The 21,400-nt window shown below is 29.9% G+C and overlaps 2 protein-coding genes across 10 annotated transcripts in view; one reads left to right on the top strand and one right to left on the bottom strand.

Annotated features, from left to right (window-relative positions):
- LOC135128588 (disks large 1 tumor suppressor protein) overlaps positions 1 to 21,400 on the top strand; it is a 1,417,771-nt gene that overhangs the window by 862,805 nt on the left and 533,566 nt on the right. The window lies entirely within an intron of this gene.
- Positions 10,068 to 15,697, bottom strand: LOC135128595 (larval cuticle protein A2B-like). Its single transcript, XM_064055504.1, has 2 exons — positions 15,600 to 15,697; positions 10,068 to 10,745 (listed from the first exon to the last, which is right to left on the bottom strand). Exons 1-2 carry the CDS (start codon positions 15,609 to 15,611, stop codon positions 10,140 to 10,142), a joined length of 618 nt encoding a protein of 205 aa, XP_063911574.1. The 5' UTR covers positions 15,612 to 15,697; the 3' UTR covers positions 10,068 to 10,139.

Genomic DNA, 21,400 nt, shown 5'->3' with positions numbered 1-21,400 from the left:
TTGAATTTTCGATATTGATTTCATAAATTTTGAATTTTTCAATTTTTCAGTTGTTTAGTTTTTTGATTTTTCAATTGTCTTACTTTTCGATTTTTTGCTTTCTCGAGTTTTTGATGGTCGAATTTTCTATGTTTCTACTATTCAATTTTTGATTTTTTGAATATTGGCTTTTTCAATTTTTCCATTTTTCAAATTTTCGGTTTTATCAATTTTTCGATTTCTCTGTTGAGATTTTGATGTTTCGAATTTTTGATGTTTCAGTTTTTCGATTTTACAATTTTTGAATTTTTTGATATTTAATTCTTCGTTTTTTTGAATTTTCCTTTTCTCGAGTTCTTCAGTGTTTAAAATTTATGGACTTCTCAACTTCTCAACACTTCAATTGTGGGAATTTTTCCGTTTAGGCTTTTTGAATGTTTTTCCCAGCTTCTCGACTTTTCGATTTCCCGCTTTCTCGATCTTTGGATGTTTCGATTTCTCATTTTCTCAGTTTTTCGATTTTCCATTTTTCGAATTTTCTGATACTCGAATTTTTTATTTATTTCCTTTTCAATTTTTTCATTCTCTAGTTTTTCAAATTCTTCGATTTTTCAAATTTTCAATTTTTTCGAATTAATGATTTTTCATTTTTGAATTATCGATTTTGATTTCTTAAATTTTGTATTTGTCAATTTTTCGGTTCTTTGATTTTTCGATTTTTCAATTGTTTTACTTTTCGATTTTTTGCTTTCTCGAGTTTTCGATAATCGAATTTTCAATCATTCTACTTTTCTACTATTCGATTTTTGAATTTTTGAATATTGGCTTTTTCAATTTTTCCACTCTTCAGTTGTTTGATATTTGAATTTTTTGATTTCTTAATTTTTCGATTTCTTGTTACACGTTTCCATTTGTAAATTTTTCGATTATTCAGTTTTATCAATCTTTCGATTTCTCTGTTTGTTGAGATTTTGATGTTTCGAATTTTTGGACTTTCCAGTTTTCCGATTTTACCATTTTAAAATTTTTTGATGTTTAATTTTTCGATTTTTTGAATTTCCTTTTCTCGAGTTCTTGGTTTTTCGGTGTTTAAAATTTATCGACTTCTCAACTTCTCAACACTTTTTTCCATTTTTCAAATTTTCGAATTTTTTATTTATTTCCTTTTCGATTTCTCCATTCTCTAGTTTTTCTAATTCTTCGATTTTTCAAATTTTCATTTTTTTCAAATTATCGATTTTTGATTTTTTGAATATTCGATTTTTCAATTTTTCCACTCTTCAATTTTTAGGCTTTTATTCGATTTTTTCGTGTTTTATTTTTCTATTAGTAGTGTGACCAATTGACCTATTTAGTGCCTTAGTGGGTTAATGATTGTGTGACTGACCGACATTGAGACTGACTGACTGACTAACTAACTGACTTACTGACTCAGTAACTGACTGATTGATTCAGTGCTTTAGCGACTCAGTGACTTGCCTAATCCAGTGACAGGATTTAGTGACTTGGCTACTTAGTGCCTTCATGACTTAGTGACTTATTGACTTATTGACTTGTTGACTGACTGACTTAGTGACTCAGTGACTATTTATTTATTGACTTGGTGATCTAGTGACCTACTAACTCAGTGACTTAGCGAGTTAGCGACTTGACGACTTACTGACTAACTAAATAATTTATTGCCCTATCACTCCTATCTATATATTAGTCTGCAAATAAGTCTGACGTAAAAAATTATAGACAAATTTGAAATAATTAGGCACTATTTTAAAATTATTTGGCGAACAATTTGGTCTTCAAACTCTTAAATCTACCGAATTAATTGTTATAACACCTAAAACTTTTCTAGAAGCATTAATTCCATTACCATAGACTTTTGCAAAACTTTCAAAAAAAGTTTTTGATGGATGAAAAGTTAGCTATTGTATCGTGATTTACATCTTCACATAAGTATTTAACTAATTATAATTATGTATTTTAACCCATTCAGTTAAGATCCGGGGTTCCATATGGCCCTCCCTTGAGACCCTTGCTTTTTAATAATTTTATCGGTGATATTAGAACGTCTTGTTTTCACTTCTCCAACCATGCTTCAATTATGTCATCGATTGATGTTTTAACAATAAAATTGTTTTAAATAGGACACAGTTTCACCTATTCTTATCTAGATTAGTGACTTCTGTATCGATAATGAATTTGCCACCATTTGACTGTCCCGCCGTTCCACTTGGTTCCACTGCTGTGATCCAGGATCCAATCACATAGATTCAATTAACCCCAATTATAAACTGGGGTTATGTTGGCGTAAACAAACTAATGGAATTTACACATCATTGATATCAGATTAATATGTATTTTATAAATAATAACAAAAAGTGAAATAAACAATAATAATATAATTCTTCTTGCTGAAAATGCACATTAAAATCCGTCCCTTCATTTTATCAGAAACACATTTTAGGGTCTCGGGGCGGGAGATCAAGTATTCTTGCCTTAAAGATGACGTCATCAATGTTTCGGGAAGGATAAACAAGTATATTTTGATTAAACATTTACGGTACTTACGACTCATTCATTAATTTTTTTGAATCATAATAAGTAATTCTAAAAATATGAAGGCAATGATAAATCACGACTATAAAAGTAAAAATCGATATTGGAAAAAATCATAATGCGAATTTCTCGGAAATATCAGACGACTCGCTTCTTGGAACCGCGGACTGAAAATAGGTCACCGAGGGAGCCGGGAGGGGGTGTGATGTACAGAAACCAGTCGTAATGAGTTCATCGAACCGCAAATACGTCTCTTCGGCTGTTGGTTATTAATTAAAAATGAACACTGAGTGATTTTTGAGAAAAGTCTTTTGGTTTTTGGTGATAAAATGTGGACTCAGTGTTACAAAGGAGTAAAAAGATTTTCTGGAGATTCTACAAGTGGTAAGTTTGTACTAGGTGTAGTGTTAAACAATAAAATAAACTGACCCATTCATTAATTTTGTTAAGTCACCTGTATAAGCAATTTTAAAGAATATGGATGTAATTGCAATCACAAATATAGACTTATCATATTTTCCACATTTGCGATAGGATTGATTCGGAAATTTTGAGGTGACGTCATCAATTCTTGGGGGGGATAGACAAATATATTTTCAATAAAAATTAAGATGCTTGCGATAACTTTGAAACGTCTGCCAGATTTCAAAACATTCGATTTACAGTTCTTGTTTTATTCCATAAAATAAATTGACTCATTCATTATCTTTTTGAATCACCTTTTAATAATAATAATAATATAGATTTATTGACTATCAGAACAAAAGTTTCAAAAGAGACAAAAGGTTATACAAAAAAAGATAAAGAAAAATAAACATATGTTTATAAGTAATAAAAATAAAATAGGTGCAATATGGTTACCTTGTGGAACTTCAGAAGAAATAGAAATAGGTTCAGATAAAAAGCCTTTAATTGAGATTCTATAGTTAGGATTTAATAAGTACGAGGCTAACCAGCTGTACCATAAATATGTATTTTTTTTAAGAAAAGCTGAACTGATGCTGATGGTATGTCAAAATCTTGGCATAAATTATTAAAAAGTCAGGGTCTCAACGAAGGGCCATATGGAACCCTGGATCTTAACTGAATGGGTTAAAATACTCGGTAGATTTATTGGTTTGAAGGCCAAATTGTTTGCCAAATAATTTAAGAATAGTGCCTAATTACATGAAATTTGTCTATAATTTTTTACGTCAGACTTATTTCCAGACTAATATATAGATATGAGACTAAATTAGTAAGTCACTAAGCCACCAAGTCGCTAAGTCGCTAGGTCACTGAGTCAGTAGGTCAATAGATCACCAAGTCAATAAGTAACTGACTTACTAGTTACTACGTTACGAAATTACTGTGTCAACAAGTCACTAAATTAGTGAGTGAGTGATTCACTAAAACACTAATTCAGTGAATCGGTAAGTCACTAAGTCTCTAAGTTACTGGGTCATTGGGTCACTAAGTCACTCCGTCACTAAACCATTTAGTGACTAAATCATTGGTCAGTCAGTCACTAAGCTGCTAAGTCACTGAATCGCTAAAGCACTGAATCAGTCAGTTACTGAGTCAGTAAGTCAGTTAGTCACTCAATCATTATACCACTAAGGCACTAAATAGATCAACTTGTCACACTACTAATAGAAAAATAGAAAATGAAAAAATCGTATAAAACCCTAAAAATTGAAGAGTAGAAAAATTGAAAAATCGAATATTCAAAAAATTAAATATCGATAATTTGAAAAAAATGAAAAATTTTTAAATTAAAGTGTTGAGAAGTTGAGTAGTCGATAAATTTCAAACACTGAAAAACCAAGAACTTGAGAAAAGGAAAATTCAGAAAATAGAAAAATTAAATATCAAAAAATTTAAAAATGGTAAAATCTCAACAAACAGAGAAATCGAAAAATTGATGAAACTGACTAATCGAAAAATTTAAGAACCGAGAATTTGAAAAATGGAAAAATTGAAAAAGCCAATATTCAAAAAATCAAAAATCGAATAGTAGAAAAGTAGAATGATTGAAAATTCGACTATCGAAAACTCGAGAAAGCAAAAAATCGAAAAGTAAAACAACTGAAAAATCGAAAAACTAAAGAATAGAAAAATTGAAAAATCGAAAATTTAAGAAATCAAGATCGAAAATTCAAAAAATCAAAAAGCGCAAATTCGAATAACTTGAAAATGTAAAAAATCGAAGAATTAGAAAGAAAAACTAGCGAATGGTGAAATTGAGAAGGAAATAAATATAAAATTCAAGTATCAAAAAATGGAAAATTCGAAAAATGGAAAAATTGAAAAACGAGAAAATGAGAAATCAAAACAGGGAAAAATTGGAACATCGAGAAATCGAAACATCCAAAGATCGAGAAAGCGAGAAATCGAAAAGTCGAGAAGTCGCGAAAAAAAATTGAAAAAGCCGAAAACGGAAAAATTCCCAAAATTGATCTATAAGTTTTAAACATTGAAAAACCAAGAACTCGAGAAAAGAAAAAAAAAATCGTAAAATCGAAAAATTGAAAAATCCGAAAATTCGGAACATCCAAATCTCAACAAAAAGAGAAATCGAAAAATTGATAAAACTGAATAATCGAAAAATTTACAAATGGAAACGTGTAACAAGAAATCGAAAAAAAAGAAAAATTAAGAAATCAAAAAATTCAAGTATCAAAAAACTGAAGAGTGGAAAATTTGAAAAAACCAATATTCAAAAAATCAAAAATCGAATAGTAGAAAAGTAGAATGATTGAAAATTCGACTATCAAAAACTCGAGAAAGCAAAAAATCGAAAAGTAAAACAATTGAAAAATCGAAAAACTAAAGATCAGAAAACTTGAAAAATCCAAAATTTAAGAAATCAAAATCGAAAATTCAAAAAATCAAAAATCGCAAATTCGAATAAATTGAAAGGGTGAAAACTCGAAGAATTAGAAAAACTAGAGAATGATGAAATTGAAAAGGAAATAAATAAAAATTCAAATATCAAAAAATGGAATATTCGAAAAATGGAAAAATCGAAAAACGAGAAAATGAGAAATCAAAACAGCGAAAAATCGAAAAATTGGAACATCGAGAAATCAAAACATCCAAAGATCGCGAAAGCGAGAAATCGAAAAGTCGAGAGTCGCGAAAAAAAAATTGAAAAAGCCGAAAACGGAAAAATTCCCAAAATTGAAGTATTGAGAAGTTGAAAAATCTATAAATTCTAAACATTGAAAAACCAAAAACTCGAGAAAAAGAAAAAAAATCGTAAAATCAAAAAATTGAAAAATCCAAAAATTCGAAACATCCAAATCTCAACAAAAAGAGAAATCGAAAAATTGATAAAACTGAATAATCGAAAAATTTACAAATGGAAACGTGTAACAAGAAATCGAAAAATCGAAAAATTAAGAAATCAAAAAATTCAAATATCAAAAAACTGAAGAGTGGAAAATTTGAAAAAGCCAATATACAAAAAATCAAAAATCGAATAGTAGAAAAGTAGAATGATTGAAAATTCGACTAACGAAAACTCGAGAAAGCAAAAAATCGAAAAATAAGACAATTGAAAAATCGAAAAACTACAGAACCAAAAAATTGAAAAATTCAAAATATATGAAATCAAAATCGAAAATTCAAAAAATCAAAAATCGCAAATTCGAATATATTGAAAAGGTGAAAAATCGAAGAATTAGAAAAACTAGAGAATGGTGAAATTGAAAAGGAAATAAATAAAAATTCAAGTATCAAAAAATGGAATATTCGAAAAATGGAAAAATCGAAAAACGAGAACATGAGAAATCAAAACAGCGAAAAATCGAAAAGTTGGAACATCGAGAAATCAAAACATCCAAAGATCGACAAAGCGAGGAATCGAAAAGTCAAGAAATCGCGAAAAAAAAATTGAAAAATCCGAAAATTCGAAACATCCAAATCTCAACAAAAACAGAAATCAAAAAATTGATAAAACTGAATAATCGAAAAATTTACAAATGGAAACGTGTAACAAGAAATCGAAAAAAAAGAAAAATTAAGAAATCAAAAAATTCAAATATCAAAAAACTGAAGAGTGGAAAATTTGAAAAAGCCAATATTCAAAAAATCAAAAATCGAATAGTAGAAAAGTAGAATGATTGAAAATTCGACTATCAAAAACTCGAGAAAGCAAAAAATCGAAAAGTAAAACAATTGAAAAATCGAAAAACTAAAGATCAGAAAACTTGAAAAATCCAAAATTTAAGAAATCAAAATCGAAAATTCAAAAAATCAAAAATCGCAAATTCGAATAAATTGGAAGGGTGAAAACTCGAAGAATTAGAAAAACTAGAGAATGGTGAAATTGAAAAGGAAATAAATAAAAATTCAAATATCAAAAAATGGGATATTCGAAAAATGGAAAAATTGAAAAACGAGAAAATGAGAAATCAAAACAGCGAAAAATAGAAAAATTGGAACATCGAGAAATCAAAACATCCTTAAGATCGAGAAAGCGAGAAATCGAAAAGTCGAGAGTCGCGAAAAAAAATTGAAAAAGCCGAAAACGGAAAAATTCCCAAAATTGAAGTATTGAGAAGTTGAAAAATCTATAAATTCTAAACATTGAAAAACCAAAAACTCGAGAAAATGAAAAAAAATCGTAAAATCGAAAAATTGAAAAATCCAAACATCCAAATCTCAACAAAAAGAGAAATCGAAAAATTGATAAAACTGAATAATCGAAAAATTTACAAATGGAAACGTGTAACAAGAAATCGAAAAATCGAAAAATTAAGAAATCAAAAAATTCAAATATAAAAAAACTGAAGAGTGGAAAATTTGAAAAAGCCAATATACAAAAAATCAAAAATCGAATGGTAGAAAAGTAGAATGATTGAAAATTCGACTATCAAAAACTCGAGAAAGCAAAAAATCGAAAAGTAAAACAATTGAAAAATCGAAAAACTAAAGATCAGAAAACTTGAAAAATCCAAAATTTAAGAAATCAAAATCGAAAATTCAAAAAATCAAAAATCGCAAATTCGAATAAATTGGAAGGGTGAAAACTCGAAGAATTAGAAAAACTAGAGAATGGTGAAATTGAAAAGGAAATAAATAAAAATTCAAATATCAAAAAATGGGATATTCGAAAAATGGAAAAATTGAAAAACGAGAAAATGAGAAATCAAAACAGCGAAAAATAGAAAAATTGGAACATCGAGAAATCAAAACATCCTTAAGATCGAGAAAGCGAGAAATCGAAAAGTCGAGAGTCGCGAAAAAAAATTGAAAAAGCCGAAAACGGAAAAATTCCCAAAATTGAAGTATTGAGAAGTTGAAAAATCTATAAATTCTAAACATTGAAAAACCAAAAACTCGAGAAAATGAAAAAAATCGTAAAATCGAAAAATTGAAAAATCCAAACATCTAAATCTCAACAAAAAGAGAAATCGAAAAATTGATAAAACTGAATAATCGAAAAATTTACAAATGGAAACGTGTAACAAGAAATCGAAAAATCGAAAAATTAAGAAATCAAAAAATTCAAATATAAAAAAACTGAAGAGTGGAAAATTTGAAAAAGCCAATATACAAAAAATCAAAAATCGAATAGTAGAAAAGTAGAAGGATTGAAAATTCGACTAACGAAAACTCGAGAAAGCAAAAAATCGAAAAATAAGACAATTGAAAAATCGAAAAACTACAGAACTGAAAAATTGAAAAATTCAAAATTTAAGGAATCAAAATCGAAAATTCAAAAAATCAAAAATCGCAAATTCGAATATATTGAAAAGATGAAAAATGAAAATGAGAAATCAAAACAGCGAAAAATCGAAAAATTGGAACATCGAGAAATCAAAACATCCAAAGATCGAGAAAGCGAGAAATCGAAAAGTCGAGAGTCGCGAAAAAAAGGTTGAAAAAGCCGAAAACGGAAAAATTCCCAAAATTGAAGTATTGAGAAGTTGAAAAATCTATAAATTCTAAACATTGAAAAACCAAAAACTCGAGAAAATGAAAAAAAATCGTAAATTCGAAAAATTGAAAAATCCAAAAATTCGAAACATCTAAATCTCAACAAAAAGAGAAATCGAAAAATTGATAAAATTGAATAATCGAAAAATTTACAAATGGAAACGTGTAACAAGAAATCGAAAAATCGAAAAATTAAGAAATCAAAAAATTCAAATATCAAAAAACTGAAGAGTGGAAAATTTGAAAAAGCCAATATACAAAAAATCAAAAATCGAATAGTAGAAAAGTAGAATGATTGAAAATTCGACTAACGAAAACTCGAGAAAGCAAAAAATCGAAAAATAAGACAATTGAAAAATCGAAAAACTACAGAACTGAAAAATTGAAAAATTCAAAATTTAAGGAATCAAAATCGAAAATTCAAAAAATCAAAAATCGCAAATTCGAATATATTGAAAAGGTGAAAAATCGAATAATTAGAAAAACTAGAGAATGGTGAAATTGAAAAGGAAATAAATAAAAATTCAAATATCAAAAAATGGAATATTCGAAAAATTGGAACATCGAGAAATCAAAACATCCAAAGATCGTGAAATCGCGAAAAAAATTGAAAAATCCGAAAATTCGAAACATCCAAATCTCAACAAAAACAGAAATCGAAAAATTGATAAAACTGAATAATCGAAAAATTTACAAATGGAAACGTGTAACACGAAACCGAAAAATAGAAAAATTAAGAAATCAAAAAATTCAAATATCAAAAAACTGAAGAGTCGAAAAATTGAAAAATCCCAAATTTAAGAAATCAAAATCTAAAATTCAGAAAATCAAAAATCGTTAATTCGAAAAAATTGAAAATTTGAAAATTCGAAGAATTCGAAAAACTAGAGAATGAAGAAATCGAAAAGGAAATGGAAATAAATAAAAAATTCGATTATCAGAAAATTCGAACAATGGAAAAATCGGAAAACTGAGTATATGAGAAATCAAAACGGCGGAAAATTAAAAAAACTGGAACATCGAGAAATCGAAACACCCAAAGATCGAGAAAGTGAGAAATCGAAAAGTCGAGAAGCCGGGAAAAACATTCAAAAAGCCAAAAACGCAAAAATTCCCAAAATTGAAGTGTTGAGAAGTTAAATTATAAATACTGAACAACCATTTTCTTTTTGAATCACCTTTTAATAATAATAATAATATAGATTTATTGACTATCAGAACAAAAGTTTCAAAAGAGACAAAAGGTTATACAAAAAAAGATAAAGAAAAATAAACATATGTTTATAAGTAATAAAAATAAAATAGGTGCAATATGGTTACCTTGTGGAACTTCAGAAGAAATAGAAATAGGTTCAGATAAAAAGCCTTTAATTGAGATTCTATAGTTAGGATTTAATAAGTTCGAGGCTAACCAAGTGTACCATAAATATGTTTTTTTTTTTAATTTAAATTAAGGTGTCACTTAGTTAATGTACTTTTTTAGCCTAAAATCCGCTTTTTAGTCATGATCATGACCATCGAGAAAATATGAAAGTACTATACTTCCTTAGCTTACTCTCGGGAAGTAAAACTAGTTCTGGGACGGAGACTATTTTCCATAAAACACCAACTACACAAAAAATTTTATTGCGTTATCCTAATAATACATTGTACAAGGGTCAAGTCTATACATCAAATTTAGTTCAGTAGTACTGGGCTCTAACATAAGGAACACTGTAAGCATTATAGGCGTACGGGTAGGCATACCCGTTGGTGTACGCCACTGGGCTCTGGACAACATTGTCGACGACGTTCACCGCGGGGGCGGCGTAGGCGACCTGCGACACGGGAGCAGAGTAAGCGACGGTGTTGACGTTAGCGACCACAGGACTGGCGACCTTAGTGACGACGGGGTTGGTCACTTCAACGACCTTGTTGGAATGTACGACGGGAACTGATTTTACGATGGGAGTGGCGGCGACGGTTTGGATGGCCTGCACGATGGGGCTCTTCCTGACCACGGCGTTGAAGCCGTTGATGGGGTCGGCGGTGTAGTCAACGGTACGACGGGTGCCGTCGGGGTCGTTGAGGGCATACTGGCCTTGGACGACGTCTCCGCTGCGGGACTCGACCTGGCTCTTGGAGTCGCCGGTGAAGGGGTCCTGGACGTCGTAAGCGTAGGTGTACTGTGGGTTGGGGTCGTACTCGGAGTCGATGACGGTTTTTACGACGGGCACCTGGGCGTAGGTGATAGGCTGGGCCACGATGGAGGCTCTGGAGACGGCCACGAGGGCGGCGAAGACGAAGAACTGGAAGAGGTTTGAGTTGGTTTATCGTTGAGGAGACATAAGGAAGTAAATTTAAAAAAAATGATAAAAGTTTTTGGAAACATTAAAAATTAATTTTTAAAATCGTTGTAGACCACTTAGGAACAGTCTACGGAATACATATATGTATCAAAAATTTTAATAAAATTCGAAAAATTGGAAAACAGAAATATCGAAGAACTGAAAAATCGAATGATCGAGAAATCAAAAATCAAAATTTTAACAAATCGGAGAACTGAATAATCGAAAAACTAAAACATCGAGAAATCAAAGGATCAAAGATCAAGAAATTGAAAAGTCGAGAATTCGAAAAATCAAAAAATTGAGAAATCAAAATAGGCCAAAATCGAAAAATCTAAACCTTAAAAATTGGAAAATTGCAAAATTTTAGGTAAAAAATAGATTCATGGATAAATTGAAAAATCGAAAAACCCAGAAAGTTGATCAAAGATTCGAAACATCGAAACCTTGATAAATCGAGAAATCGAAAAACTGAAAAAATTCATTGAAAAATTGAAAAACCGAAACATCGAAATCTGAAAAGTAGCAAAAATCGATAAATCGAGCAATCGAAGCATCACAATATTGAAAAATCCAGAAATTGACACGTACTCAAAATTGACATATTGAAAAATTGAGAAATCCAAGACCTGACAAATCGAGAAGTCTAAAAATCGAACTGTTGAAAAATTTTAAAAATCGAATAACCGAGGTGTCAAGAAATCGAAACATCAAAAAATCGTAAAATCGAAAAATTCATAATTAAAAAAATCCAAAAATTCAAATATCAAAGAACTGAAAACTTAAAAACTTAAAAATTCAAAATATGGAAAAATACAAGTATCAAAGAACTAAAAAATGGAATAGTCGAAAAAAACTATTAAAACTGAACAATTAAAATATCGAAAAATTGAAAAATCTAAAATTTTAAAATCGGAAAGTCTAAAAATCGAGCAATCGAGAATTCAAAATTTAACAAATAGCAACAATGGAAAAATGGAAAAACTAAGTATAGAAAAATTAAAACATCGAAAAATGGAGAAATTGAATATTCAGATAATCGAAATATCAAAATCTCGACAAATCGAAAAATCTAAACAACGAAAAATCGAAAAACTGAAAAATAAACCGAAAAAATGATAAATCGAAATATCAAAAATTTTAAAAAACGAAAAATTAAAAAATTGAAAAATCGAAAATGTAAAAACTCTAGAAGTCGAACAATGGAAAAATTGAAGAAGAAAAATCATGAAAAATCCCAAAACAGAAATATTGAAAAATTGGAAAATTGATGAATCGTAAAATTGAAAACTCCAACATTCGAAACATGGAAAAATTAAGGAATCGAAAAATCGAAATACCCTAAAATTTAAAAAATCGGAAAATTGAAAAATTTTAAATAAAAAAAGTCGACAAATAGAAAAATGAAAATTTGAACAAATGAAAAATCGAAAAATTTACCAAAAAAATGAAAAATCAAAAAATCTAAAATGTGCAAATTCGAAAAGTTGATCGATGAACTGAAAAATTGGGAAATCAAGCTTTCGTAAAATTTAGAAATTTAAAAATCGAAAATGTTAAAAATCGAGAAGTCGGACAATCGAAAAATTGAAAAAAAATATACTGAAAGATCCCAAAACAGAAATATCGAAAAATTGGAAAACGAAAGGAAAATTGAGAAATCGTAAAATTAAAAATTCCAAAAATCAAAACATTGAAAAATTAAGGAATCGGAAAATCGAAAAATTGAGAAATCGAAATAGTGCAAAATTTAAAACATTTGAAAATTGAAAAATTTAAAATAAAAAAAGTCGACAAATAGAAAATTGACAATTTGAAAAACTGAAAAATCGAAAAATTCACCGAAAAAATGATAAATCAAAATATCAAAAATTTTGAACGAAAAATTAAAAAAATTGAAAAATCGAAAATGCAAAAACTTTAGAAGTCGAACAATGGAAAAATTGAAGAAGCAAAATAATGAAAAATCCCAAAACAGAAATATTGAAAAATTGGAAAATTGATGAATCGTAAAATTGAAAACTCCAACATTCGAAACATGGAAAAATTAAGGAATCGAAAAATCGAAAAGGCCCAAAATTTAAAAAATCGGAAAATTGAAAAATTTAAAATAAAAAAAGTCGACAAATAGAAAATTGAAAATTTGAAAAAATGAAAAATCGCAAAATTTACCCCGAAATAATGAAAAATCAAAAAATCTAAAATGTGAAAATTCGAAAAATTGATCGATGAACTGAAAATTGGGAAATCGAGCTTTCGTAAAATCTAGAATTTTAAAAATCGAAAAATTGAAAAAAATATATTGAAAGATCCCAAAACAGAAATATCGAAAAATTGGAAAACGAAGGGAAAATTGAGGAATCGTAAAATTAAAAACTCCAAAAATCAAAACATTGAAAAATTAAGGAATCGAAAAATAGAAAAATTGAGAAATCGAAATAGTGCAAAACTTAAAACATTTGAAAATTGATAAATTTAAAATAAAAAAAAGTCGACAAATAGAAAATTGAAAATTTGAAAAACTGAAAAATCGAAAAATTTAAATATCGATAAATTGAAAAATTGAGGAATCGAGCTTTCGGAAAATCTAGAAGTTAAAAAGTCGAAAAATTGAAAATCGAAAATGTAAAAACTCGAGAAGTCGAACAATCGAAAAATTGAAAAAAAAACTGAAAAATCCCAAAACATTAATATTGAAAAACGTAAGAAAAACTAAAGAATCGAAAAATTGAAAAGCTGAGAAATCGAAAAGCCGAAAAGTAGAAAGCTTGAAAATTCAATAATCTAAATAATCATAAATCTAAAAACTGGAAAACTGAAAAAAGAGACTTTGGAGCGTCAAATAATCGAGAAATTTAAAAGTCGGAAAATGCAGAAATCGAGAAATGGAAAATTTGATGAACCGAGAAATTGAAGAATCTAAAGATAGATAAATCTCAAAACTGACACTTTGTAAAATTGAAGAATCGGGAAATCGAAAAATCCAGAACTCGAAAAATTGAAAATTCAAAAACCTAAAAAATCGAAACATTGAAAAGCCGAGAAATCGAGAAATAGGAAAATCAAAAAGTGGATTAATATACAAATTTCAAAATCGAAAAATTAAGAAATCGATTCATTGAAAATTTGAAAAATCGAAAAACTGAAAAACTGAAAAATCTAATTTAAAAATCGGAAAGTGGAAAAATCGAAAATACGAAAAATCGAGAATTCAAAATTTAACATATCGCAACAGTTGAAAAATCGAGAAACTGAAGTATTGAAATAGTGAAACATCGAGAAATCTAAATGTGGAGAGGTTAAAAAATCGAAGAATTGAGAAACTGAAATAGGCGAAAATTGAAAAAACGTAAAGTTAAAAATCGGAAAATTGAAAAATTTTAAATAAAAAAAATTCGATACATTGAAATATTGAAAAATCAAAAAATCGAGAAATTGAACATTCAGAAAATCGAAACATCAAAATTTCGACAAACCGAAAAATCTAAACATTGCAAAATCGAGAAACTGAAAACTAAGCCGAAAAAGTGAAAAATTGAGATATCAAAAATTTTAAAAAACGAAAAATTAAAAAACGGTTATATATATCCAATAATCGAAACATCAAAAAATTGGAAAATCTAAAATTTAAAAATTCGAAAAATTGAATCATCGATCAGAAATATCGAAAATTTGAGAAATCGAAATAGGCAAAAATTTTAAAAATCGAACAGTCAAAAATTGGAAAATTGAAAAATTTAAAATAAAAACAGTCAATAAATATGAAAATTGAAACAGTTATCGAAAAAATGAAAAATAAAAAAATAAAAAGAATTTTAAATCGAAAAATTAAAAAACCGAAAAACCAAAACCGAGAAGTCGAAAAATCCAAAGATCCAAAAATTGGAACATCAATAACTTTAAAAATCTAAAATTTAAAAATTCGAAAAATTGAAATATCGGAGCACTAAAAAATTGGGAAATCGAGAAATTGGAAAATCTAGACTTTTAAAAATCGAAAGTTGAAAAACTGAGAAATCGAAAAATTTTTATATCTATAATATTTTTTCAAAAATCTGGTTGTTTAGGATAAAAATTCAACACGGATTCATAAATCACAAGTTCAAGACTATGTAAATTTTCAACATTTCAATAACATTTATTCGACAAAATTGTAAAATAACATCGTCAATTCTTGAGGACTCTAAACGGACAAATCTTGTCTAACGATTTACCATGCTTCCGATAACCTTAAAACGTTTGCAAACATTCGATTTTGTAATTTTAAAATTAAATCGGAACATGTTGTTATAAATTTTATTTATTTTTTTTTTTTTCAAAAGAGTTTTTTAATTTTCTACTAAAAATCTAAATCGAAAGAGTTTAGACAAGCGAATATAAAGAAAAATATCGTCATTTAATAGTTTAAATGTGATTAAGTCGGAAAATCGCGTATATCATAATCAATAACTTTAAAAAAAATAGCTAAGGTTAAAATCTAGAAAAATCAAAAAGTAACAAAAACGGGTTACTGCAATTAAAAAATAATAAAAATTTTCAAAAAATCCGATTATCTCCTGCCGTGCCGCTTCCCAGTAAAATTTAACCTAATTTGACTAAAACACTCGAACCGATTCGGCCGTTAGTCGTCAAACGCGGTTAAACGGACATGAAAGGGTAGCACAAAATCGAGAAGTTATTACACTAAATGGAACCTTAAATTAATTTTCCGTCAGTTAATTCTAGCAAAATTTCACATCAATTTCGCGTCAAAGCCGCGTTAACGCACTCTACATAAAACAATTTCTGTTAATAAATACTCAAAAAATTACTCACTTTGAAGGCCATTGTGGAAGTGTTCGTCTAGTAGACTGGGTTCGAATGATGCCCATGACACCCGGTAGCTACTTTATATAGGTCGGGCTGGTCACTTGCCGTTTTCCTACACGACGATTCTCCATACCACGCCCATGGAAGGTCATCCACGTTGGATTCACGCCAAAAAAGCCCGGAAAAAAAGAGTAATTTCGTACGCTTGATTAGCTTCAAGACTCGACACCTAGCCACAATAAAGTCATTAAAATCCGGCGTGATTTTCTTACGAACTTGCAGGAATTCTTTCTGCATACGAAATGGGTACGCCGGGAACGAAAAACGAAAATAAATATGAAAAAGGAAACGGAAATATTGGCAATAAATCAACCTATCAATAAACCGTTTGAAAAATATGAGCAAGAAACGTGATTCAGAAGCGTGACACTACAACTTATTAAATTTTGCAAAAAGGGTGGCCATAAGTTTAGTTTTTGGGCAATTTGTCTCCGCTGATTGAATTTCGCTCATGGGTTGTTTTAGTGCCGGATGACCGGCAGTGGTCGATGCAAATACGACGTGTAATACGGATGTGAGATTTGATGGGCGAGCCCTTGTGGTGCAGTTATAGTTTATTTAGCGCCGTTACCATACGGTGATAAATCTGGATCTTTGAAATACCAATAACCTGCGAACACGTTCCACATGTAAAATCTTTTGTAATTTGAATTTTAGATCATTATCTATTAGCATTTCGGTTAATAATGATTGGATTATATTTTAAAGTATCTTTTTAAACTTGTTTGCGATAAAAGTGGAATATTTTTAGCTCTATATTTAATAGGACAACTTTACTTACACTTGGGGCTAGAAAATTCACAGTGAATATTAAAGCACCGTTTAAGTTATTTATTTGTGTAAAAATTTATGACCATTTAATTTTGATTAAGTTTTCAGATTACATGTAACTTATATTATCTTGAATAATAGCATTTTCATATTTAATGCTTAATTAAACAGCTTAATCTCATGGTGATAATAATTCAGACACTTCTAACCTTGGTTAAAGGGTGTCCCAGAATCTTGATCAGTAGAGACGGATTGTATACAATTCGCATATCCCGTATTTTTAATTTGGCAAATAAATGCTTTAGAGTTTATCTGAATTATCTTTTTTTAATTGATTGACGTAGATTAATTATTACATATTTTGACGATCAGTTTTGTCGGTTTGAGCATATGTTTGCTAATTTTGTGGGTGATTTGCTTTTTCCGGAAAAAAATCGAAACTATCTCTTTAGGAATTGTAAAAATACAATTTATATATTCTGTAGTGAACGGAACTTCTGACGCACTCTTATTTAATTTGACGCAAACAATTAGAAAAAAATTCTTTTGAAATATTACAATTAAACTTAGGTTAATAAAAATCTATTAATTGTACTTATTTTACAAGTGTAAATAACCAATTTAGATATTTAAGGAATTTAATATTTTTGTTTTGTTGTATATTATTATTGGTTAAGATGTCTAATTAATAGGTCGTGTAAAACAGAAAATTTTGGGAATACAATACTGTTATTTTTTAATTTCCATCTTACACTAAAATTAAATAAGCCAGTGAAATGGAGAAAGGAGGTGAGCAGGCCTAAATTTAGTTTTTTTCGTTTCAGTGACTACTGTTGATATTGTTCAGTCCTTGCTTAGCAAGTTTTCGCCCCGCCCACCCACCCTTTTTTTTCTTGGAATATATGTCATCTACCAAAATCAGTCTTATCTAAACAAGTACTAGCCCCGCCCCCCCGCCTTCTATTTTCTTAGAGAGTATGTGGTTTGCCACAATCAATCTTATCTTAGCCCCGTCCACACTCTGTTCTTATTCTAACGAATTTATCACTCGTCAATTGAGATCCACCTTTTATTCTGACTACAAAAAAATGAATCACTGAAATGGAGCTAGGGTGGGTGGGCGGGACGAATCATATATTCTTTTTAAAGTGAGAATGGGAACTAATAGAACGTAGGCGTTATTCGCCTTTTTTTTTTAGTTCTTACTTGCTATAACATTTATTTCTTATTTCTGAAGAAAAAAAAAATAGAGAACGGGTGGGTGGGCGGGGCTAAGTTTCATTTTTTCAGACAGTCTTTTATATACAAGCAATAGCCCCGCCCACCCACCCCCTCTTCATTCCGGTGATTATTCTTAATATTGGTCAGTCATTTACCAAAACCAATCTTATAATAACAAATATTAGCTATGCCCACCCGTCCTCTATTTTCTTAGAGGGTTTGTAATGTGCCAAAAAGTGTTGATGACGTCATCACAAAATTGTGTACAAAAAAACTCAATTCGAATTGTAGAAAATATGAGTCTGTTTTGAGGGTGTCTCAAAAATTAATGACTGAGTCAATTTATTGTATTGATTAAATCAAGAATTACCAAACTAAATAGTTTGAAATCTTCTAGACGCTTTGAGGTTATTGTAATGTATCTGTTTATCCACCTCAAAAAATTGATGATATAATCTAAAAATTTTGCCGAATAAATCATATCTAAAATGTGCAAAATATGATCTGTCTATATTTGTAATTTATCATCGCATTCATATTTTTTATATTTGCTTAAACATGTAGCTCCAAAAAATTAATGAATGAATCAATTTATTTTATTGATTAAATCAGAAACGGCTCTCACTTTGCGAGAAAATTTTGGGAATACAATACTGCTATTTTTCAATTTCCATTTTACACTAAATAAAATAATCCAGTGAAATGGAGAAACCAGGTGGATAGGGCTAAATTTAGTTTTTTTTCTAGTTTAATGAGCAAGCAGTAGCCCCGCCCACCCACCTCTTCTTCGTTCCAGTGATTACTCTTAATATTATTCAGTCTTTGCTTAGCAAGTTTTCTCCCCGCCCACCCACCTTTTTTTTCTTAGAAGATGTTATTTACCAAAATCAATCTTATCTTAACAAGTACTAACCCCGCCCACCCACCCTCTATTTTCTTTGAGGATATGTCGTTTGCTACAGTCAGTCTTATCTTAGCAAGTACTAGCTCTTCCCACTCACTCTTTCGTTTCTTAGAGGGTATGTCATTTACCAAAATCAATCTTACCTTAGCCGATGCTAGCCCCGCCCACACACGCTATTCGCATTCTAACGATTTTATCTCTCTTCAGTTGAAGTCCACCTTTCATTCGAACTAGACAAAATGAATCACTGAAATGGAGGTAGGGTGGGTGGGCGGTGTGAATTATAATTATGTTCCTTCCACAGTGAAAATGGGAACTAACAGAACGTAGGCGTTGATCGCATTTTTTTTGTTATAGTTCTTATTTGCTCTAACATTTATTTCTTATTTCTGAAGAAAAAAATAAAAGAACGGGTGGGTGGGTGGGGCTAATTTTAAATTTTTTATTCAGAATTTTTTATAAGCAAGCAATAGCCCCACCCACCCACCCCCTCTTCATTCCCGTGATCACTCTTAATATTGTTCAGTCATTTACCCAAATCAGTATTACTTTAACAAATACTGTGTATATCCATTAATAGAGCGTAGGGTGATAAAAAAAGCGTTAATCGTATTTTTTTTTGTTATACTGCTTATTCGCTATAACATAAATTTCTTATTTCTGAAGAAAAAAAAAGAGAACGGGTGGGTGGGCGGGGTTAAGTTTAAATTTTTCATACAGAATCTCTTATAAGCAAACAATAGCCCCGCCCACCCACCCCCTCTTCATTCCAGTGATTACTGTTAATATTGTACAGTCATTTACCAAAATCAATCTTATTTTAACAAATATTATGTATACCCACCCACTAATAGAGCCTAGTTTGTTAAAAAAAGGCGTTAATCGTAATTTTTTGTTATACAACTTATTTGCTATAACATTTATTTCTTATTTCCGAAGAAAAAAATGAGAGAACGGGTTTATGGGTGGGGCTAAAATCAACTTTCTCACACAGAATCTTTTATAAGCATGCAATAGCCCCGCCCGCCCACCCCCTCTTCATTCCAGTGATTAATGTTAATGTTGTTCAGTCATTTACCAAAGTCAATCTTATTTTAACAAATACTAGCTATGCCCACCCACTAATAGAATGTAGGTTGTTAAAAAAAGCGTTAATTGTAATTTTTTTGTTATCTTGCTTATTTGCTATAACATTTATTTCGTATTTCTGAAGAAAAAATGAGAGAACGGGTGGGTGGGCGGGGCTAAGTTTAACTTTCTCATACAGAATATTTTATGACCAAGCAATAACCCCGCCCACCCACCCTGTCTTTGTTCCAGTGATTACTATTAATATTGTTCAGTGATTTACCAAAGTCAATCTTATTTTAACAAATACAAGCTATACCCACCCACTAACAGAACGTAGGCTGGTAAAAAAAGCGTTAATTGAATTTTTTTTTGTTATACTACTTATTTGCTATAACATGTATTTCATATTTCTGACGAAGAAAAATGTGAGAACGGGTGGGTGGGCGGGGCTAAGTTTATTTTTCTCACACAGAATCTTTTATAAGCAAGCAATAGCCCCGCCCACCGACCCCCTCGTCATTCCAGTGATTAATGTTAATTTTGTTCAGTCATTTACCAAAATCATTCTTATTTTAACAAATACTAGGTATGCCCACCCACTAATAGAATGTAGATTGTTAAAAAAAGCGTTAATCGTAATTTTTTTGTTATATTGCTTATTTGCTATAACATTTATTTTGTATTTCTGAAGAAAAAAAATTCGAGAACGGGTGGGTGGGCGGGGCTAAGTTTAACTTTCTCATACAGAATCTTTTATGACCAAGCAATAGCCCCGCCCACCAACCCTCTCTTTATTCCAGTGATTACTATTAATATTATTCAGTGATTTATCAAAATCAACCTTATTTTAACAAATACTAGCTATACCCACCCACTAATAGAACGTAGGCTGTTAAAAAAACGTTAATTGATTTTTTTTTTGTTATACTACTTATTTGCTATAACATTTACTTTCATTTCTGACGAAGAAAAATGAGAGAGCGGGTGGGTGGGCGGGGCTAAGTATAAATTTTTAATTTAGAATATTTTATAAGCAAATAAGAGTCCCGCCCACCCACCCCATCTTCATTCCAGTGATTACTATTTAATATTGTTCAGTCATTTACCAAAATTAATCTTAGTTTAACAAATACTAACTGTGCCCACCCACTAATAAAACCTAAGATATTAAAAAAGGCGTTAATCGTTTTTTTTTTTTTTTGTACTGCTTATTTACTTAACATTTATTTCTTATTTCTGAAGAAAAAAAATGAGAATATAGGTGGGTGGGCGGGGCCAAGTTTAACTTTGTCACACAGAATCTTTTATATGCAAGCAATAGCCCCGCCCACCCACCCCCTCTTCATTCCAGTGATTATTCTTATTATTGTTTAGTCATTTACCAAAATCAATCTTATTTTAACAAATACGCCCCCTATTTTCTTAGAAGGTATGTAATTTGCCACAATCAGTCTTATCTTAGCAAGTACTACACTGCACCAATCCAAGTTCATATACGTGTCCTTGGAAATATGTTGATGACATCATCACAAAATTGTGTAAAAAAAAAACTCTACTCGAAAATTCTGGATATCTTTCATTGTACTTTTGGTGTGAGGGAAGTTCTATCGACAAATATATTTTATATTTTTTATTGTCAGAATTTTTTTTATTTTTCTTCTTTGCATCTACGCAGCTTAAGCATTAGAATATTCACTAATAAACTACTTACTGAAAAAAGATCTATGAAACAATTGTCCTAAAATTACTATCACAGGCAAAAGTATTGCGAGTACCTAGC

Source organism: Zophobas morio, unplaced genomic scaffold (genome assembly GCF_036711695.1).
Source record: "Zophobas morio isolate AGI-343-1 ecotype UQ-CSIRO unplaced genomic scaffold, CSIRO_AGI_Zmor_V1 ptg000014l, whole genome shotgun sequence".
Classification (NCBI taxonomy): Eukaryota; Metazoa; Arthropoda; class Insecta; order Coleoptera; family Tenebrionidae; genus Zophobas; species Zophobas morio.
The sequence above is the reverse complement of the archived record's forward strand: the minus strand, read 5'-3'. Positions and strand labels throughout refer to the sequence as shown.